The following is a 20919-nucleotide window of genomic DNA, read 5'->3' as shown; positions in this document are numbered from 1 at the left end:
CCCTTCCTGTGTCCACGTGTTCTCATTGTTCAATTCCCACCGATGAGTGAGAATATGCGGTGTTTGGTTTTTTGTCCTTGCGATAGTTTGCTGAGAATGATGATTTCCAATTTCATCCATGTCCCTACAAAGGACATGAACTCATCATTTTTTATGGCTGCATAGTATTCCATGGTGTATATGGATGTGACACATTTAAATAAGCTATTTTTAACCATCTGAAATGCTCTAGGAGGAGGTGTATTACAGCAGTTCTTAAACAGTATTACAGATCATAAGGCAAATAAAATACATTTATTTTGTGTGCTTGATTTATTCGTGGCTTACAAGGCAATTTATATTAAGTGAAAACTAGTTTAAGAAACTTTGAATGTTAATTGTGGAGCAGTTTTCTTGAAAACTCAGAAAAGCAAATCACTTATTTATGAGTTCAAGAAAAGTCAACATCTGGAGGTGTAGCATTTGGGAAAACCATCTTCGTTGCCATTTCAACTTTCTCTCAATAGGTAAGATTGGTAATTAGGGGAAAGTGCCAGCTTACCAGAATGGAATAAGACCTAAGAAACTGAATGACTAGAAAGTACCTGTGATTTCAGTGAAGGCAGTTTCCCTTCCCTGTCCTTAGAAAAGTGGAGGAATGACAATGAGAGCAATTTCAGTCATGAGCAGATGGAAGAAAATTCTCCAAGTGTTCTGTTGCTTCCCCCTCTGCACAGGATAGAAGAACACTGTGTTTCTGATTGGGCATAAAATGAAGGGACTCATGAACCGAAGCTGGAGAAAGGCCATGCTTGTTTATGGGTACTCACATCAGGGCTGGGGACAGCATAGCCTCCAGCTTTCTACCACACACCCCAGAAAATGGACGGCCGCCTTGAGGACCCATCTGCCAATTTCCTCGGCAGTGTTCAACCTTAGTCTTCCAGAAGGAACAGGACAATATATGGGGCCTCCACACTGGCTTCTGCCATTCATGTGGGCCTGTAGGCCATCGTCAGGCTGGCTCACACCCTCATGAGGTTAGCACAGCCACCTCCACACCAAGCCATTTTCTCAGGGCCCCGTGCTGGTGAGGCAGAGCCACGCAAAGTAGCCAGCTCTTTACTGGTGTTTCCTAAACACGTTGAATGAATGCACACAGTGAAGCAGGTGGGTGTGAGCGGTGGGGTGTGCTTTCCATCACCAGCCCAAAGCTTTGTCTGCTAGATGTAATTCCTACATTCACTTAGTGAGCAGGGCAATAGACTCGCCGTACTAAGTTGGAACTTTGTTGTAATTTTGGTGCTGAGTGGGGTGAGGCTTAGGGGAAAAAAAAAAACCACCTTAGAGCCGTCTTTCAAATACATAGCAATAAGAATCAGTTCATGACAGATAAATGACAATAGTGAGATAAGAGTTTCCATAGACTAGTTTGCACAGTGTGAGTTAGGGGGATGCAATGAAAGAAAAATGAAATGGCAACAAACGAGAGAAGCCCATTTTCTCCATCATTACCAGTGCTTTTCCTTCTATAACAATTGTAATAAGTGACTTAAGAGTTTCCCATTTTCAAAAAGGTACTTTTTTCTTTCTTTCTTTTTTTTTTTAAGAGTCAGGGGCTTGCTCTGTTGCCCAGGCTGGCCTTGAACTCGCTGGCTCAAGTGATCCTCCAGCCTCAGCCTCCTGAGTCGCTGGGACTAACTTCAGGCCCACAGTACCATACCTGGCTTAAAAACGTGCTTTTGCTGCATTCCTCATTATTTTCTTTCAGATGCCCCTTAGTTCCTTCATTTGTAACAATGACAATATTTACACTTACATAAGGCTTTAGTATTTAAATTACTGCAAATACATGACCTAATTTGATTGCTGGAGAGGTAGGTAAGGCAGATACCAGAAACCCACACCTTATAGAAATTCTATCTTTTTTTAGGATGAGTTCATGTCCTTTGCAGGGACATGGATGAAGCTAGAAACCACCATTCTCAGCAAACTATCACAAGGCCAGAAAACCAAACACCACATGTTCTCACTCATAGGCTGGAACTGAACAATAAGAACACTTGGACATAGGGTGGGGAACATCACACACCGGGGCCTGTTGTGGGGTAGGGGGAGCAGGGAGGGATAGCATTAGGAGATATACCTAATGTAAATGACGAGTTAATGGGTGCAGCACACCAACATGGCACATGTATACATATGTAACAAACCTGCACGTTGTGCACATGTACCCTAGAACTTAAAGTATGATAATAATAATAAAAGAAAAAAAATTTTTTTTTGAGACAAGAGTCTCTGTCGCCCAGGCTGGAATGCAGTGGCGTGATCTCGGCTCATTGTAACCTCCGACTCCTGTGTTCAAGCAATTCTCCTGCCTCAGCCTGCCGAGTAGCTGGGATTACAGGCATGCACCACTACACCTGGCTAATTTTTGTATTTTTAGTAGAGACGGGATTTCAGTATGTTGGCCAGGCTGGTCTCGAACTCCTGACCTCAGGTGATCCACCCGCCTTGGCCTCCCTAAGTGCTGGGATTATAGGCATGAGCCCCCGTGCCCGGCCTGAAATTCTATCTTGTGATAACATGTCAGGGATGAACTCAAAATACCCTTTGATGAATGTTCACATGATCAAATGGAATTCTTCTCTCCCCTGCAGTGCCAGTGGTGAGGGGACTCTCAGGTGTTATCCTATAAGGTCCAGAACATGTTAACAGATGCTTTGTGTTTTGCTTTTTTTAACCATGGAGAAAGGGGAATTGGGAATTAGATGGACAATGAAGACAGACTTCTCTCCCAGCAAAACTATGATTCTGGTTATCCATCTTAATATTTCTGCATGTCAATTTCCCATGGAAAATCAGGCTCATCACAGGAACCAGCTGTCATCACTTCTACTGTCTTACAAAGCGGAAACACAGCTTCTCGGCTATACTTGACAGTGGTATAGGAGTTTGCTATCATGTGTTTACGAAAATACAGTGATAAGAAACTTAAACACTTTGTTTCTTCTGGGAAATTGAAGGAAGGATAAAGAGTGAAGCCCATTTCCACCCAAAGTCTAAGCTTACCAGCAGGTGGTGCTGTGACAAAAGCAATCAAGAGAAACCAAGGCAGGCAGGTGGGGTTTCTGGGCCCCAGAGATCGGCTCTGCTACCTCTCATCAAAGCCAGTGTTCGGGAGCGGGAGCGGGAGCGGGAGCGAAGGGCAGGAAGCTTGAGGACAGCACAGGGCGGGCAGCATGCGCTGGATCCAACACCAAACAGTTTCTAGGGTCCTCGATCAGGGGTTCTTCTCCTAGCAAGGCTCACCAGAGCTCTCCGCTTCCCGTTTCATTTCTTCCTTTCTCTCCCCTCAAAGCCCTTTCCCAATTATCTGGATTTCCAGCAGGAAGCAGGGAATAGAGCAGGCGGGAATGCCCTTCTCCCTAATACTTACCCTGCAGACACTGTGGCTTCAGGGATCTTCAAATATTAAGCACTTTAATATTCAGAAAGCACTTTCAGTTGTATAAGCAGCTCTACATATACTATTAGATGCTATCTGGATAAACAGAAATGCAAAGAAACTCCTCAGAAATAACTGAGGCAGCTCCTATGCAACCACATGGAGACCTATCAGCTAAGTCTATGCCACTTTGGTCACTCAGCATGTGCTTGACTGAATTAGCTTTTCATCTAAATGCCCTACTTACCCCAAGCCTCCAAAGGGCAGAGTCTCACTCCAAGGTGCCTTACATGTAGTATGTGCACAATGGGACCGAAAAGAGACAATAAACCCAGAAGCAAGCACAACTAAACTGGAGGACTCAGGAAAAAAGCAATTCCAAGTCTCATACCCCTTTCTCCTGCAGCAGACACAGAAGTTAGGAAATGAGGTTTCCCCACTGAGCTTGTGGGGCCCAGTGGCTGCCCCTGGCACAGAGTTGCTGTGGGGCCGATTTTAGAATCTGGAAGCGATTGCTGCCTCCGTGGACCACGCTCAGTCAGTTCTGACCACTCTGGAAGTGAGCTGCAGTGGAAGAGATCCACATACAAGGCCTGGGTCTGCTCCACCCCCGGGGACAGGTGAACCCTGCCCAGAGGGGGTTTAAGAACTGAGGAAGTCAGAGAACCAGCCCAGACCTGCAGGAACTAAGGCGTGGGTGTGAAAGCTTGGAGTTGTCCACATCTGCTTCAACCCAGTGGGGCAGCCCGAGGGAGAAGGCAAGGGGCTGGCAAGTGGAAGCGGGGCAGGGGTCCCAAGGTGGTTTAGCTTCCAGTCTCAGCCAGAGCGCTCCGCCTGTACTGGGGAGTCAGCTCCCTTGGTCCCTGGGTCTCTCACTGGGCCGAGATGAGGCAATTCTCTTCCATGGCTTTAGTGGTTTCCAAAGAGCACTGTGTGCAAGTAGCCTGATGTGGAAATGAAGTACGGCCATTACGAAAACAAAGTCCACCCAGCGGCCTCCTAGAGGGGGACACAGAGCCCACCACCGAGTCTACTAGTTAAGAAATAAGAACTGCCTGTCACCGAATTAGCCAGGTCCCACCCAAGGGCAGACCTAAAGAAGGAAGTCAGGTCTACATAGGAAGGTGGTCCATGTGAGATGAAGACCAACAGTATCTTCCACACAGGTTCACACGTGTAGGGTGGGGGCGAGGTGAGGGCGGAGGTCCCTGTCTGTAAATGCAGTTGACTAGTAGCTGGGAATATTGGCTTTCTTAAGTACACACCACTGCACCTACACGATTCCTGCTGGTGGTGGAGGGCAAGCCAACCAGCTTGATTGACCCTGTCCAAGTAAGAGGCAGGTTAACCTGCTTATGTGAGCTACAGGACCCCCAGGAAAACTGAAAACTTCGCTTCGTGAGAGTAAAGTTGTCCGGGGATCTCCCCTATCTATGCAACCTCTGTCTATCCCCCTTCTCACATCTTCCCTAAGAAGTACCTGAACATCTTACCCTAAGTCATAAGAAGAAATAGAAAAGCTGTAAGATCAGGCCTGGCACGGTGGCTCACACCTGTAATCCTAGCACTTTGGGAGGCTGAGGTGGGCAGATCACTTGAGGTTAGGAGTATGAGACCAGCCTGGCCAACATGGTGAAACCCCATCTTTACTAAAAATACAAAAATTGGCTGGGCATGGTGGCGGGTGCCTGTAATGCCAGCTATTCAGAGGCTGAGGCAGGAGAATCACTTGAACCCGGGAGGCGGAGGTTGCAGTGGGCAGAGAACACACCACTGCACTCCAGCCTGGGAGACAGGGCGAGACTCCATTTCAAAAAAAAAAAAAAAGAAAAGAAAAGAAAAGAAAAGCTGTAAGATCAGCTAATTATACTGCTTACCATTTGGTTAATTTCACATTTCATTCAATGTAGGTTAACTTACTGGATGTTTTTCTCTTAAAAAAAAAATCAGAAATATCTGATAACCCCAATATTCCATCCATTCTTTCTAAACGCAAGCTAGTGTGACTGTCTCCAAGAAACATCTGGCTGCTGAGACAAAAGCAGATGCTTGTAAATACTTGTAAATTTCATATTTATTGTAACAAAAATTATGACATGTCCATTTGTGCATTCTGCTTGAGTATAACTCTGGGTATGTAAATGGCCTAATGGGGCACTATACAACCATGCTGATTGTGGCAGCAGTAAGGAACAGTTAAAAGTGTCTGTCAAAGTGGAGAGGCTGGGACAGGGGAGGAAAATGGGTTCAGGGCCCTTGGGTGCAGGTTCTTGACCAGTGGCCTAAGATCCATTTCCTCTGGACAGAAACACTGCAGCTGCTCAGCCTCCTCATTCAGTGAAGTGAGGGTGAGTTGTGAGGCAGGCAGGCTCCTCAGAGGGGAGGGGGAGGGGAAACGTCAGTTACTTGGGCTGTGTCCTTACGCCAAGACTACAAAACATCGTAAGCCTCACTATACAACACTGAGCTATTTACAATAGAAATTCTCAATCAGCTGTTCTCTCAGAGAAAATTAGTGAATCCCAGTGACTTAAGTCACCTGACAGAGTAAAGCAACTCCTAGGAGTTAGTCTCCATATTCTACAAATGTCTATTATTTTCAAGACAAAAAAAACAAAACAAAACAAAACAAAAGCCTTTTCCCCCCAAAGAAATACAGAATTACAATATTATTAAATCATTTAGCAAAGGCAGCCTTCCCTGCCTTCCAAACAAACAAAACAACAAAAAGCCATTTTAAAAAATATTACATTATCATTAACTGTTTCTCTGTAATATATTAAACCTTTTGTTCTTTGTCTTTACATATCTGATATGTTAGGGGGAGAAGTTAACAAATGTAAATCATATTGGTAAAGCATCACTAGAAGAAAGTGGTGATTATTTAAAAAAATAACCCAAAGAAAGAGAACCTACAGATTAGCTGCGACGACAGGTTGGGAACAGTGTCTGGGGGAAGGATGTGGAGTAAAACCCCTGGTTTAATGTGAGCCTGGGAGACTCTTGCAACTCAGTCTTTTGTGGTTAGTTTATTTGTTAAACAGCTCGGCTGGGTCATAGTGGCGTGTCATAATAATCTGGCAGCTGGTCCAGCTGGTAGTGCCGCGGCAGCTGCGGCTGGAGCTGAGGGGGTGGTGGCGGCTGCTGCTGCTGCTGCTGCTGCTGTTGCTCCTGGTGATGCTTCATGATTTCTTTGACCTCCTCTTCCAGCTCCGGGGGTATGATAAACTGATCATCGGGATCCGGCTGAGCCGGGGCAGCAAAATAGCCTCCAGGCTTTCGAAGAGGTGCGTCTGTGGCCACCTCTATCACATTGTGGCTCCTTTCCTGGGGCGCAACAGAGCCATTGGCCCTCCGGCGCCCAATGGTCCCAACGGCAGAGAAGTCTGCCTTCCTGGGCAGACCTGGCTCATCCTCATTGGCGCTGATGACAATGCCCTCATCGCTGGCCTCTGCTGGCACCTGAAGCAGGTGCTGCTGTTTCTCCTTCTCCTTGGCCCGGCTACAGTGGATGTCCACCTCCACCTCCACCCGGCTGCCGTTGGTGAAGACGCCCTCGATGGGCTCCTCATCGTCACTGTCAAGGCCGTTGTCGGAGAAGGCGCTAGAGAACGTGGCGCTGGATAGCTGGCGCTGGAAGGAGTTGGACAGACAGATGGGGTGGAGCATGCAGCGCTGCTCACTGGGGTAGGCAGGGCTGTTCTCGCTTAGGGCTCCGGGCGGGGGCTCATCGGAGGCTGTTGACCCCACCTCGCTGCTCATCTCAGAAGTGGAGAGCTCACTGCTAATCTCGGAAGCCATGCCGCTGCTGGAGGACGGCACGCCCAGCCCATCTGAGGGCCGATCCTTGATCACCATGTTCACTGAGGGAGGAAAGATGCCAGGACTGGGTGGTGGCACAGCCCCACCGGCGCTGAGCTCGCAGCAGCAGAAGCTGTCCTCAGTGACACTGAGCTGCACCACCACAGCGCTGATGCTGTCGTGGCAGCCGTAGCTCTGGGCCAGGGTACACAGCTTCTTGGCAGCAGCCAGGGCGTCGGGCACGTTGCGCACGGCCTCCACGGCCTCCTCAACGGACAGGCTGTCCCACAACCCCTTACTGCCTAGGATGAAGAACTCATCCTGGGGGGTCAGGAGCACGGACTGCACGTGGGGGCGAGGCACCACACTGGGATGGAGGAAGGTGTAGCCCAGGATGCGCGTGGACTCAGTCACTCCGTTCACCTTGCCATCCTGGAAGAACAAGGGTTTGCAGACAGACAGTTAATACAGAGCACCTGCGGCAACTGTGCAGGTTCCCTGCGGGTCCCTCGACTGTCTCGACTGTAGGAGCACAGAGAAGTGCTGTGTGGCCCACAGAGGAAAGAAGGGCTCACTCTCTAGTGAGTAGTTAATGTGCACCTGTCATCAGAAACCCCAGGGAGTAGGCCTGGGCAGGTAAGGAGCAGTAGGGACAAAAGGAAAAGATTTCGGTTATGTGTGTTACTGGGAGCCCATTCACACTAGGTCACAAGTCCTGCTGTTTATCTAAAGCAAGCCATCATCTAGCCTTACACAGCAAGCATAGCTGGCTAGCTCCTCCTGTAAACATGGGTTTACATCTTCCCTCCCTTGGTGAACATGGTGATCAAGGATCGGCTCTCAGACGGGCTGGGTGTGGGAAGACTCTGAGGTAGCAAGAGACTTTCTGATAGAAGCCAGTCCTGAGCAAAGACACATGATGCAGGCATATATCAAGACAATACCCCTAAATCTTCCATTGCTCTCCATGATCACAAGAGGCAGTAGTGTCTAAAGGTCCAGAGAGGACTTGAAAGTACTTAAGCGGTGGAGAAAACCTTGGTTTGACTAGGTGGGTAAGAATGCTCATGTCAGGAGAACAGATGCTAAAGAAGAAATGCCAATTCTTACAACTTCCTTGAACTTGATTTCCTGTTGACCAATGGAGAAGGCAAGATCTGCTGGCTTTAGTTCAGCTGTGTGCATGCTATTTAAATCAATTACCAAAGTGCCAGACCACTTGCCAATAAAAAGACCTGGGTTTTTTTTTATTTATTTATTTTTTTTTTGCCATGTGTACCTGCTTGGTTCTTTATTCTTCAAATTTTGAGATTCTCAGGTCCATGACATACCTCTACATGCCCTAGTTTTAACACTTCTTTCCAGGAAAGGCTTCATTATGACAAATCCCTGTCTGGGATGACAAAGTGTTTCTTCCACAGAATATCCATTTCCTTTCCAGTCCTACCACTTCCCTTTATTTGGGATTTGGCAAGGTGTTTACTTGTCCTAGGGATGTCTTTCCCAGCTTCTCACACAACTTTGCCACACCACACTTATAAGCAGGTAAGCATTCCTATTAGTAAAATTAGTAAGATGGGCTTCAAGCACAACCTTAAACTGCCTTGATTCTACTGACATAATCTGTCCCCAAAGCATGGAATTTGGCAGAAACTGTTCTTGCTGTTCTGTCCATCCCTTTAGATTTCTCTCCATCAAAACCAATGGTTTTGTGATTCATGAGCAATGAAGCTTCCACCATGGGCTCCAGGAGTTCTGCTCCATTCGCTAATTCATCAAAGTGTCGGTCATCTGCCCTGTGCCTGAAAAAATGACGTGGGCAGACAGCAGTGACCTGCAGAGAAACATCTACCTTCAAGAGGTTTCCAGTCTTACATTGTTGATAAAACCCATAGAACCATGTACAGTTTGAGGTGGACTCTGGTGAAAGCTTATAGTCCAGTAGAGAAAAAAGACTGACTCCACACAGGCTTTGATGAGGGCCTTAAGAAAGAAACAGAAAGACTCAAGCTATACATGGGATTCTGTGCAAATGAGTCTGTGTGAATTTGTTCTCTGTCTATTCTTGGAGCAGAGAGGATGAACATGGATGGTAGACACTGTGCTAGGGAGCAGAAGACAGTCTAATGTGTACAGAATGCACTGAATTCAACTTTAGTTCAACATTATGCCAAACACAATTGAAGGTAAATGATTTCTGTGACCTACATGAATCATGGTTTGCACGTCAGACTTCTCTTGTTTTCTGTGCCTCGCCTCTTCCCTGCTTTTGTTTGCATTGCTTAATACTCAACAATGAGGTTTTGTTTTGTATTGTATTTTACTTCTCTTCATTGAGACACGCCCTCCAAACACACACACCACAGTCTGTGTTGTGGGGACTGCCCTGTGCATTGTGGGGTGTTGAGCAGCATTGTCCTAGCAGCGCTGTAGGATGCTCAGTGGCCTCAATCCACTGCATGCCAATTGCACTCTCCGCCCCAGCTGTGATGACCAAAAATGTCTCCATATGTTGCCAAATGTCTTGTGGGGAAGCAAACTGCCCCCAGTTGAAAACTGCTCACTGTGTACTCAAATGGGACATGAGGTATGAACCAAAATAACAACTAGTACACTTACATAGACGTTCATAGTTTACAAGTCGTACTAACCTTGTAAGATACGACAGATGCATGATTATTCCCACTTTACAGATGAGAAAACTGAGGCTTAGAGAGGTTTAAAGGTCACAACCTACAAGTGGCAGAGCTAAGATATGAAAACTACCAGTGTGATGTCAGGGGTAGAGCCCTCAACCACCAAAGCAGCCCTCTGCAGAGTGGCTGCAAACATGGAATGGGATCATGCCCATGAAGCACGCAGCACAGTGCCTGATGCAGAGAGGCAACCAACAAGCATATACATCATAATGTAAGACATTTGCTTTGTGATACTATGGATTTGGAATTCTAATGTCAAACCAACTTCAAAAGTGTTCTTTGAAGGCAAATGCTCCCTAGCTAGTTTCTGCTATGACCTGGTCTCCTCTCCTCTCCTCTCCACCATCCTGGGGAACACCCCTCTTTTCTCACCTCAGTGATAATGGCCTTGTGCTGTTTAATCCTCTTCAGCTCTTCTTCACAGCTCATGATGTAAGATCTGGACAGAGGCAGCGGCTTTCCATTTCGACAGAGAACTGTTTGGCACTTGCCCACATTAGCAGAGGTCAAGGTGAAGGATCCTCCTGGATCCACAGGGTCATGCTTGATATGACAAAGGACAGCGGCACCACCAAGCTTCTGCCCAGCAGTTCCAAGTTTCCTGGAATCCGAAGAGAGGGGGTGACACTCAAACACAGCCCATCGGTGCCAGTTCTGCAAATTCAACAGCAAGACCGCACCACTGGACAGGGCCAGGAAGGAGACAGCTGGGGATTCCACTCCGCCTCCTTCATCAAAGCACACACTGCTCCACCTCTTTGATGAAAAGAGCCCCTGAATCTGACATCACACACATCCACACAGAGAGGCTCACAACTGGAAGACAGTATCACTGTACCATTAAAAGCCACAGGTGCTGCTCTGGAAGGCGGTTGCCCCTGGGCTGCTGTGTACAGCCTGCTACCCTCATCAACCACACTGCCCTATCAGCACACTCCAAAGACAGCAGGAAAATGACTTCTTTCTCCATCTGCTTCTCTAAATTCCCTCTGTCCCCAGGAAAGGAACATTGAGAAAACCATGTACGTAAGAGCAGGTATAAACGCCCTACCCCACTAACAGGCACACTTTAGAAGAACCTGACAACCCTCTCCCCCTTATAAGGGTGTTTGCTGGTAGCAGCCTTGAAGTATTGGAGTGTTCATGTTCCTGCCCTATATAGTAAAGACTTTCTGGACCAGCACCATCTATTCTAGAAAACTCATAGAAAGGACATTCTAATAATCAAATACCAAGTGCTTGTGATTTATCTTTTTAATCATGAGAATCCACAGACCTACCAAATACAGAAAGCACCTGCAAATTCTGAAAATCAAAAATCAAAAACCCCTCTTACAAAGCTACTTGTTCTGGCAGATTATCAAGGGAGAGAAATGGCAGAGAGGGACAAAAGACCATTATTGCTCCCATGGCCTCATGAACTCCTATGGCAAGCCCCACAAATGGTAACACTGCCCAGGCCCCTGCTGTTCCTGAGTGGTACAGGAGCAAGAAAGTTAAGAAAAACAGCCTCCCGTTTTACAAGGGCAGACCCTCAGGTACTGTCTGCTCCTATCATGTGTGTAAGGTAAGCAACTGGCAAGAAGAGCAATGGAAACCAGGGCTGCCTACTTGCATGCATTAGGAAATCCCGCACAAAGACCAGTTCCCCTAAGGACCAAAAGCTCACCACACAACCCGTACCCTCTTAACAGATAGGGAAAATAAGAGACATACAAAAGACCCTGGAGAAGGGCCTATAGTTTAGGTTCCTAAACTCCAACTTTCAGATATTTGGCTCTAGACCCTTCCAAGGCATCTCTACTTTCTCCCTTTCACAGGCACAGTGTAAAAAGTATAGCAAGTAATCCGAGACCGGGGTTCTCAGTTTTTAATTCTTACCCAGTGCTTGAGGGTGCATAAAAAGCAGACCTTTTGGGGGTCGTGAAGGGATGTGTTTGTGCTGTGGTCTGTATGCACATGTGTATGTGTGTGCATATGATACATGCTTGCTGTTTTTCTAGAACAAAAGGGTGGTAAAAACAGGAAAGCTGATGTGCCTGCTAGTTACAACATCCTTTGAAGGGAGTCTCACAACCCGAGGTCAGGTCCTGGCTGCACTACCTATTAGCCCGTAGGCACTGTGCTTCACCTCACTGTACATCACTTTCAGTAACATTACCCAGCTAACTGGTAACAATTTATGACACATAAGGTAAAATTTAGAACAATGACTGGTACATATTAAGGGCTTGCTGGATATTAGCCATTATTGTTCAGTTGCTAATTGTATATGCTCACTGAGAATCTGAAAGTCAGGGGTGAGTGTAGCAGCAAGAACCACCCCAGGCTTGCCTCCACCAAGCTTTCTGAGAGGAACCATTTGTGATGCAGGTATCACTGTAAAAGGCTGCTCTGAACACTCCTCCCCAGACACCACTTCTACCCCTCTAACAAAGCTACTTGCTCTGGCAGAATATCAAGGGAGAGAAAGAGCAGATAAGGATAAAATACCATGACTGCTCTCATGACCTCAAATACCAGTACACTCATCACTCCTGGGTCCCACATGAGTGAGTCTGCAGTACAATACTTATAGACAGGCAATTCCATTATTACCTAGAAAGCCATGAAGGTGGTAAGAATAAACAATTCTCTGAATGAAGGAATCCTCATTCCTCTAAGAGTTACAAACAATATTCCACAATTTCTACAGCAACCTAAAGCTCTGCTGCTGGTGGAAACTCCAGGCTATGGCCTAGGATTCTGCCAGTAACACTGACTTCAACATTTAATAAAGGAGAAAACAAAATATAAAGAATGATTTAACTCTTGGGCTAAAATCTGACCATATTGATTTCACAAAGGTTTGCACTATCTCAAACCAGTGATAGTATTTCATAAGGGCCAAGAAACTAGGATAGAAACGGTCCATTTCAAAGAGAGGTCCCCACACCAGAAAGTCTAAAAAGCCCCTACAGCTCACATGATTTGGGAGGAGAAATGGCATTGCAAACAATCTGATGAAAATCTGCAATCAATACAGGCCAGTGAGGTCCAGTTCTCAGAGAAACTAATTCCTTGTCATTGTCTGAGCCTTCTACAAAGTTGTCTGAACATCAGTATGTCTCAAACTGGAGCACCATTCCTGATGCCTGGGCAACACCAAACTTGCCTGAATGCATCTTGGTACTCATAGTCAAAAAACATGGCTTGGAGACCATTGGGCACCTGCTTTTCTAAACAGGATAAACACTCAAAGAGCAAGAAAACACACAGCAGGTAAGCAGGAACTCTGAGTTTTACCTTTGCATGACAATGAATGTATTGACCATGTATTCTTCTTCGTTTTTTGTTTTTTGCAGCTCTTCAGCCAAAATGTCACTCATAGTGCACTGGAGAAGGTAGGGCACCTCCACATTCCGGTCTCCGTCAAACACACCATACAGGGCTTCGCGGTTGTCACAGAAGTTATTCACCGACAGGGCTGCGACACACAACCTGCAAGGCAACCACACTTCTGTGCTGAGTCCACTCATCCTCCTGCTCCAGGCCCAGCCCAGTGCTTATTTCAAGATTTTCCTAACTCAGTTTTCTCTCTTTCTTCATGACTCCAGACAGATTAAGGGCAGGTAAACTGACTCCAGCTAATTTCTAACAGCCAATTTTGATAAGCAGAGAAGGATGAGCACGAATTATGCTTCACACATGCCTTCCTACATGCTTCTCTTCTGATGAGTTTATTTTTAAATGTCAGTGACAGAAGGGGAAAAAGAGGCATGGGAAATAAGAGAAGATTATGAATCCATATCTACACATACATTCAATAAGCAGTTATTAACGAGAATCTCCACATCCAGCCAAAATAGAAAACTAAAACACTGGGAAAAATAGACGAAACCTATATGAAAAGCATGTACAAATACAGAAAAAGCCTCAAATGACTTTTAAAAAATTATTTTTATTTTTATTTCTTTTTGAGACAGGGTCTCCCTCTATCACCTAGGCTGCAGTGCAGTAGTGTGATCTCGGCTCACGGCAGTCTCCACTTCTAGGGCTCAAGCGATTCTCCCACCTCAGCCTCCTGAGTAGCTAGGACTACAGGAGTATGCCACCATGCCCAGCTAATTTTGTATTTTTAGTAGAGATGGGATTTCACCATGTTGGCCAGGCTGGTCTCAAACTCCTGAGCTTAAGCAATCTGCCAGCCTCAGCCTCCCAAAGTGCTGGGATCACAGGTGTGAGCCACTATGTCCAGCCTTCAAATGACCTTTTTAAAAGGCAGGAAAAACAAACAAACAAACAAACCCCAACTGGACAATAAGAGCACAGGTCAGTGATCCTGGAGAGAGCCTGCTTCCCGCCCAGCTTCCTCCTGGGGAAGTGTCCAGGCTGCAGCACAGGGAGGAAGACCCAGGTGGAGGCTGTGGTCTCCGTGCATTGAGGAGATGGAGCTGGGGGCTGAAGGAGGACAAGGTGGCCAGAGTCCGCAGTCAGTGCACTGGAGGAGGATAGTGGTTCCCGGCAAATGTGGAAAGTTTGGAGACTGTCTCCACTCCAAACTCAAAAGAATCAAACTGTTTCCAAGCAACTACGTCCCAGAAACTGTCCAAAATGAAACAGAGAGGAAAAAAAAAAGACTGGGAAAAAAAAAAAAAATAAGGCCAGGACCTTAGTGAGTGGTGGGATAACTTCAAACAGCCTACTATACTATAGGGAATTGGAGTCTTCGAAAGAAGAGACAGATAACGCTTTTGAGGAGTTGATGGCTGAAAACATTTCCAATATGAAGAAAATTATAACACTACAGACACTGCAAGCAAGAGAAACATGAAAAAGACTTAACTGAGACACATCAAAATCAAATTGCTAGAAACCAGGAACAAAGGCGGGAGCTAGAGTGGGGAAACCAGGACGTGCCCAACAGCAGGCTTCTCCCTGGAAACCTGGTAGGAGACAGTGGAGCAACATCTTGAATGTACCAATGGAAAACAACTAGAAAACAACCTAAATTTCTAAGCCAGTACAAACAGCTCTGAAAAGTTAAGGGGAAATAAAGACATTTCCAGATGCACAAATAAAAGCATTTACCACCAGCAGGATGGCACTAAAGAAATGGGAAAGGAAATCCTTGAGGCACAAGAAAATGACACTAGATGGAAATCCGGAACTGTACAAAAGAATGAAGCACAACGATAATGACAGCCAGGTGAGTGAACAGAAACATTTCCTCATTTTTTGTTTAATTTTTTTTTGAGATGGAGTCTCACTCTGTCACACAAGCTGGAGTGCAGTGGTGTGATCTTGGTTCACTGCAATCTCTGCCTCCCGGGTTCAAGTGGTTCTCCTCCCTCAGCCTCCTGAGTAGCTGGGATTACAGGCACCCGCCACCATGCCCAGCTAATTTTTGTATTTTCTGTAGAGACAGCGTTTCACCATCTTGGCCAGGTTGGTCTCATACTCCTGATCTCGAGCGATCCGCCTGCCTCGGCCTCTCAAAGTGCTGGGATTACAGTCATGAGCCACCATGCCCAGCCTCATTTTCTTATTTTAAAAATCACCTTAGAACAGTGATTCTTAATAGAATGTTCAATAATATTCTAATGGGTATTGGGAGGCAACAACAAAGAATTATCTGGCTCAAAATGTCAATGGTATTGAAGTTGAGAAACACTGCTTTAGAAAATAACTAAAGTAAAAATAACAATAATGTATTTTGGAGGTTATAACATAGATAGAAGCAGAACATATGACAACAACAGCATAAAGGCCAGGACAGGAGAAGGAGAAGTACATATTTGCAAGGTTCTTATATGTGAAATGACATTACTATTACTTGAAGGTAAACAGTAATAAGTTAAATATCATACTATAAACTCTAAACAAGCCACACATGTACACACAGAGACACACAGTAGAATAAGAATAAATAAAGATAAAATCAAATCATAACAAATAATCCAAAAGAATGAAGAAAAAGGAAAAAGGAAATAAAGAACAGATGGCACAAATAGAAAACAATAGTAAGGTGGAAGGTTTAAACCTAACCATATCAATAATTTCATTAAATATAAAGGCCTTAACACTACCGAAAAGACAAAAAATTCAGACTGAATAAAAAAGACCTAATTATATGCTGCCTATAAGAAATCCATTTTAAATATGAGACAAATAGGTTAAAAGTAAAAGGATTTTTTAAAAGGTATACCATGCTAACATTAATCAAAAGAAAGTTGAAATGGCTATGTTAATATCAGACAAAGTATATTTCAGAACAAAGAATATTATAGGAATAGAGAGTCATAATGATAAAGGGGTCAGTTCATCAAGAGGCTACATCATTCTAAATGTTTACATACTTAACAGAGCTTCAAGATGTATGAAGCAAAAACTGACAGAACTACAAGGAGAAACAGACAAATCCATATTCATAGCCTCTCAATCATCAACAGAAGAAGAAGACAGAAAACTGGTAGGAGGCTTGAGCAACAATATCAACCAACTTGAGTTAACTGGCATCATACCCAACAGCAATTTTTTTTTTTTTAAATGCACAAAGAACTTTTACCAAGATAGGTAAGATTCTGGACCAAAAATCAAGTCTAAATAAGTTTAAAGGATTCAAGTCATACAAAGCGTGTTCTCCAACGATATTAGTGAAATTACTTAAAAAAAAATTTACAACTCTAAATGCTTATATTACAGAATTAGAGGTCTCAAATCAATAATCTAAGCTTCCATTTAAAGAAACTAGAAAAAGAAGTACATAACAAACCCAAAGCAAGAAGAAAGGGAATCATAAAAATAAGAAAAGCAGTTGAGTGTGATAGCTCACACCTGTAATCTCAGTACTTTGAGAGGCCAAGGCAGGAGGATTGCTTGAGGCCAGGAGTTTAAGATCAGCCTGGGCAACAGAACAAGACCCTGTCTCTTAAAAACAAACAAACAAAACAAACAAACAAAAACAAAAAACCCATAAAACAAAAATTAAAACATAAGAAATGTGAAACAGAAAAATTATAGAGAAATATCAGTAAAACAAAAAATCTAGTTCTTTGAGAATATCAATAAAATCAATAAACCAAATCAAACTGATCAGGAAAAAGAAAACACAAATTACCAACATTAGGAATGAGAGAGGGGAGGAACATCTCTACAGATTCTACAGATTTTAAAAGCATAATAACGGGCTGGGCACGGTGGCTCATGCCTGTAATCCCAGCACTTTGGGAGGCTGAGGCGGGTGGACCATTTGAGGAGTTCGAGATCAGCCTGGCCAACATGGTGAAACTCTGTCTCCACTAAAAATACAAAAAATTAGCTGGGCGTGGTGGCGCACACCTGCAGTCCCAACTACTCAGAAGGCTGAGGCAGAAGAATTGCGTGAACCCAGAAGGGAAAGGTTGCAGTGAACCGAGATTGTGCCACTGCACTCCAGCCTGGGTGACAGAGTGAGACTCCATCTCCAAAAACAAACAAAAAAAAGCCTTATAATGGGATATTATGAACAGGCTTATGTCAATACATTTGAAAACTAGATAAAGCAGACCAATTCCTTGAAAGACACAAATTACCAAAGTTTGTTCAAGAAGAAAGAGATAATCCTATTTAAAGAAATTGTAGGTTAAAAAAAACCCAGAACAGATGGCTTCACTGGTGAATTCTTTTAAATATTTAAGAAGGCTATATTACCAATTTTATACAAACTCCTCCAGAAAACTCAAGATGAGGAAACACTTCCCAACTCATTCTATGAGGCCAGCATTACCCTGATACCAAACCCAAAGACATCACAAGAGAGCTACAGACTAATATCCACCATGGAATATAGACATCCTCAACAAATTAACAGCAAATCTAATCCAGCAGCATGTAAGAAATATAATACTTTAGGCTGGGTATGGTAGCTCACGCCTGTAATCCTAGCTCTTTGGGAGGCAGAGGAGGGCAGATCACTTGAGGTCAGGAGTTAGAGACCAGCTTGACCAACATGGAGAAACCCTGTCTCTACTAAAAATATAAAATTAGCCAGATATGGTGGCGCATGCCTGAAATCCTAGCTACTCGGGAGGCTGAGGTGGAGAACTGCTTGAACCCGGGAGGTGGAGGTTGCGGTGAACCGAGATCGTGCCATTGCACTCCAGCCTGGGCAATAAGAGTGAAACGCTGTCTAAAAAAAAAAAAAAAAAGATACTACATCGTGACCAAATGCATTTATACTTGGAATGCAAAGTGTATTTAACATTTTAAAATCAATCAATGTAATTAAACACATCAACAGACTGAAGAAGAAAAAAAACCATACAGTCATCTCAATTGATACAGAAAAAGTCTATGACAAAATGTGTTATCTGTTTATTATAAAAACTAAGATTTCATTATAAAATCTTAGCAAACTAGATATAGAAGAGAATTAACTTGATAAAGGGTGTCTACAAAAATACCGAGAGCTAACATCACATTTGATTGTGAATGAACAAGTTTTCACCAAAGAAGGTATATGGATGATAAATAAACATATGGAAAGAGTAGGGAAATGCAAATTAAAACCACAATGAGATATTATTATTAGAATGGCCAAAACAACAACAACCTGACAATAACACCTGCTGGTAAGATGTGTAGCTACTGGAACTCTTAGACATTGCTGTTGGGAGTGCGAAATGATACAGGCACTTTGGAAACAGTTTGGCAGTTTCTTACAAAAGTAAATATACACTTACCATATGACCCAGCAATCCTTATCCCTAGGCATTTGTCCAAGAGAAATGAAAACAAGCATTCATAAAAAACCTGTATGTAACTGTTTGCAACCTGTAGCACTTTCATTCGCAATTGCTAAAAACTTGAAACAATCTAAACATCCTTCAAATGGTGAACGGGTAAAACAAAAACAAACCATAATATGTCCATGCTATGGAATGCTACTCAGCAATAAAAAGCAACGAAAAGAAACGAACTACTGACACATGCAATAGTACAAACGAATCTCAAACGCATTATGTGATGGGAAAGAAGTCAGACTGAGAAGGCCATATACTATATAATTCTGTTTATAGGACATCCTGGAAAAGGCAAAATTAATGAGATTAAAAAACAGATCAGGAGTTGCCAAGGACAGGGGTTGGGGAGAAGAACTGACAAAAAGGGGCATGGGTAAATTTTGGTAGGTGAAGGAACTGGTCTATAACCTGTAGTGGTGGTTACACATGATGATATTCTTTTACCAAAACTTGCAGAACTGCCGGGCACGGCAGCTCACACCTGTAATCCCAGCACTTTGGGAGGCCGAGGCGGGCGGATCATGAGGTCAGGAGATCGAGACCATCCTGGCTAACACAGTGAAACCCCGTCTCTACTAAAAATACAAAAATTAGCCGGGCGTGGTGGCGGGCGCCTGTGGTCCCAGCTACTCGGGAGGCTGAGGCAGGAGAATGGCGTGAACCCGGGAGGCGGAGCCTGCAGTGAGCCCAGATTGCACCACTGTACTCCAGCCTGGGCAACAGCACAAGACTCCGTCTCAAAAAAAAAAAAAAAAACCTTGCAGAACTGTACATTAAAAAGGGTGAATTTTACTGAATATAGATTATACCTCTTACATATATAAATTAATAAAAAGAAAAAATTATTAAGCACCTGCTATGTATCATGGCTACATACCAGATATATAAACTTAAAAATATAATCCCTCCCTTTAAGGAGCTCAGGGATAAATAATAATAGTAATGACCATTATCATTAATAATATTAGTAGTTAACACTTAAATAGGGTTTATCATATGGCATACATTGTTCTAAGTATGTCATACATATTAACTCACGTGATCCTGTAACAACCCCATGAGGATAGGTGGTTTTTTCTTATTTCTTATTTTAGCTAAAGAGAGACTGAGAAACTGCCCATGGTCACACAGCAAGAAAGTATAGAACCCAGGTGCAAAGCCAGGCAACCTGGCTTCTATCTCAATCCTTTGAAATTCTTGCCTCTATTTATTATGAAAAACAAGTTATCCAAAATTATATGGCAATTAGTGGCAAAGTTAAATTTTAAAGTCATTTTATTCCGTCTTCCTTCTGTAGGCTCCCCTTGCTAATTGGAATGAGGTAGTATGAAAGAGAAAAAAAAATACAGTAACGTAGTTTTTTTTTCTTTCTTTCTTTTCTTTTTTTTTTTTTTTTTAAAGTATAGTGGTGATCATTCTTAGCATTTCTTTTCTGGTGAAGTTTCCTGTTTGGTTTTTAACCTAAAGAAGAGGCTAGGTTGGGAGTAGTGGCTCACATCTGTAATCCCAGCACTTTGGGAGGCTGAGGCAGGTGGATCACCTGAGGTCAGGAGTTCAAGACTGGCCTAGCCAACATGGTGAAACTCTGTTTCTACTAAAAATACAAAAATTAGTCGGGCATGGTGGTGGGCGCTGTAATCCCAGCTACTTGGGAGGCTGAGGCAGGATAATCACTTGAACCCGGGAGGCGGAAATTGCAGTGAGCCGAGATTGCGCCATTGCACTCCAGCCTGGGCGACAAGAGTGAAACTCCATCTCAAAAAAAAAAAAAAAAGAGGCTAATTATCCAACTGTAGCTCCCTCTTGGGTTTCCCCAAAGGATCTGAAATGACCCGACAGGAAGGCAATACTACACCTCAGAGAAAAGGAGGGAGGGAGAGAAGAGAATAGATGTCTATTGAGATTCGGAGAGAGGACAACCAGTTTTCCCCTTCTTTTAAGGTGGCAAGCAGCAAACTCTGTGTTTAAATGACTATTGACAATGCAAACAAAGTAAAAACAAAACAAAAAACACCAAAAAACAAACAAAAACCTCTCGAGAAACTTTTATTGGCAAAACCAAAGGGTAAAAAAGGCAAGGGAAAATATAAAGGGAGGGCCAAGCATAGCCTGGGACTACTGGGATGCTGTCCATTTTCTATTTCTTGTATTTATTTATTTATTTTTCTCTTTCAATGATTCTGTTCATTTTTTATTTCTGGATACAGGTGGTGGTCTGAAGGTGTGTTCA

General features: G+C 43.9%; 1 protein-coding gene across 1 annotated transcript in view; it reads right to left on the bottom strand.

Moving 5' to 3' along the window:
• Positions 1–5483: 5483 nt before the first annotated feature.
• The window catches only part of PHLPP1 (PH domain and leucine rich repeat protein phosphatase 1), a 260131-nt gene continuing 244695 nt past the window's right edge, over positions 5484–20919 (bottom strand). Inside the window, exons 15-17 of the mRNA XM_031003733.3 lie at positions 13213–13407; positions 10300–10528; positions 5484–7660 (exon numbers count right to left, since the gene is read on the bottom strand). Of these exons, the coding sequence (XP_030859593.2) occupies positions 6482–7660; positions 10300–10528; positions 13213–13407 (1603 nt within the window). The 3' untranslated portion in view covers positions 5484–6481. The remainder of the gene's footprint in view (positions 7661–10299; positions 10529–13212; positions 13408–20919) is intronic.

The sequence above is a fragment of the Gorilla gorilla genome, chromosome 17 (assembly GCF_029281585.2).
Source record: "Gorilla gorilla gorilla isolate KB3781 chromosome 17, NHGRI_mGorGor1-v2.1_pri, whole genome shotgun sequence".
In the NCBI taxonomy this organism is placed as follows: Eukaryota; Metazoa; Chordata; class Mammalia; order Primates; family Hominidae; genus Gorilla; species Gorilla gorilla.
Note: the sequence above shows the minus strand (reverse complement) of the source record. Positions and strands in the feature narration are given on the sequence as shown.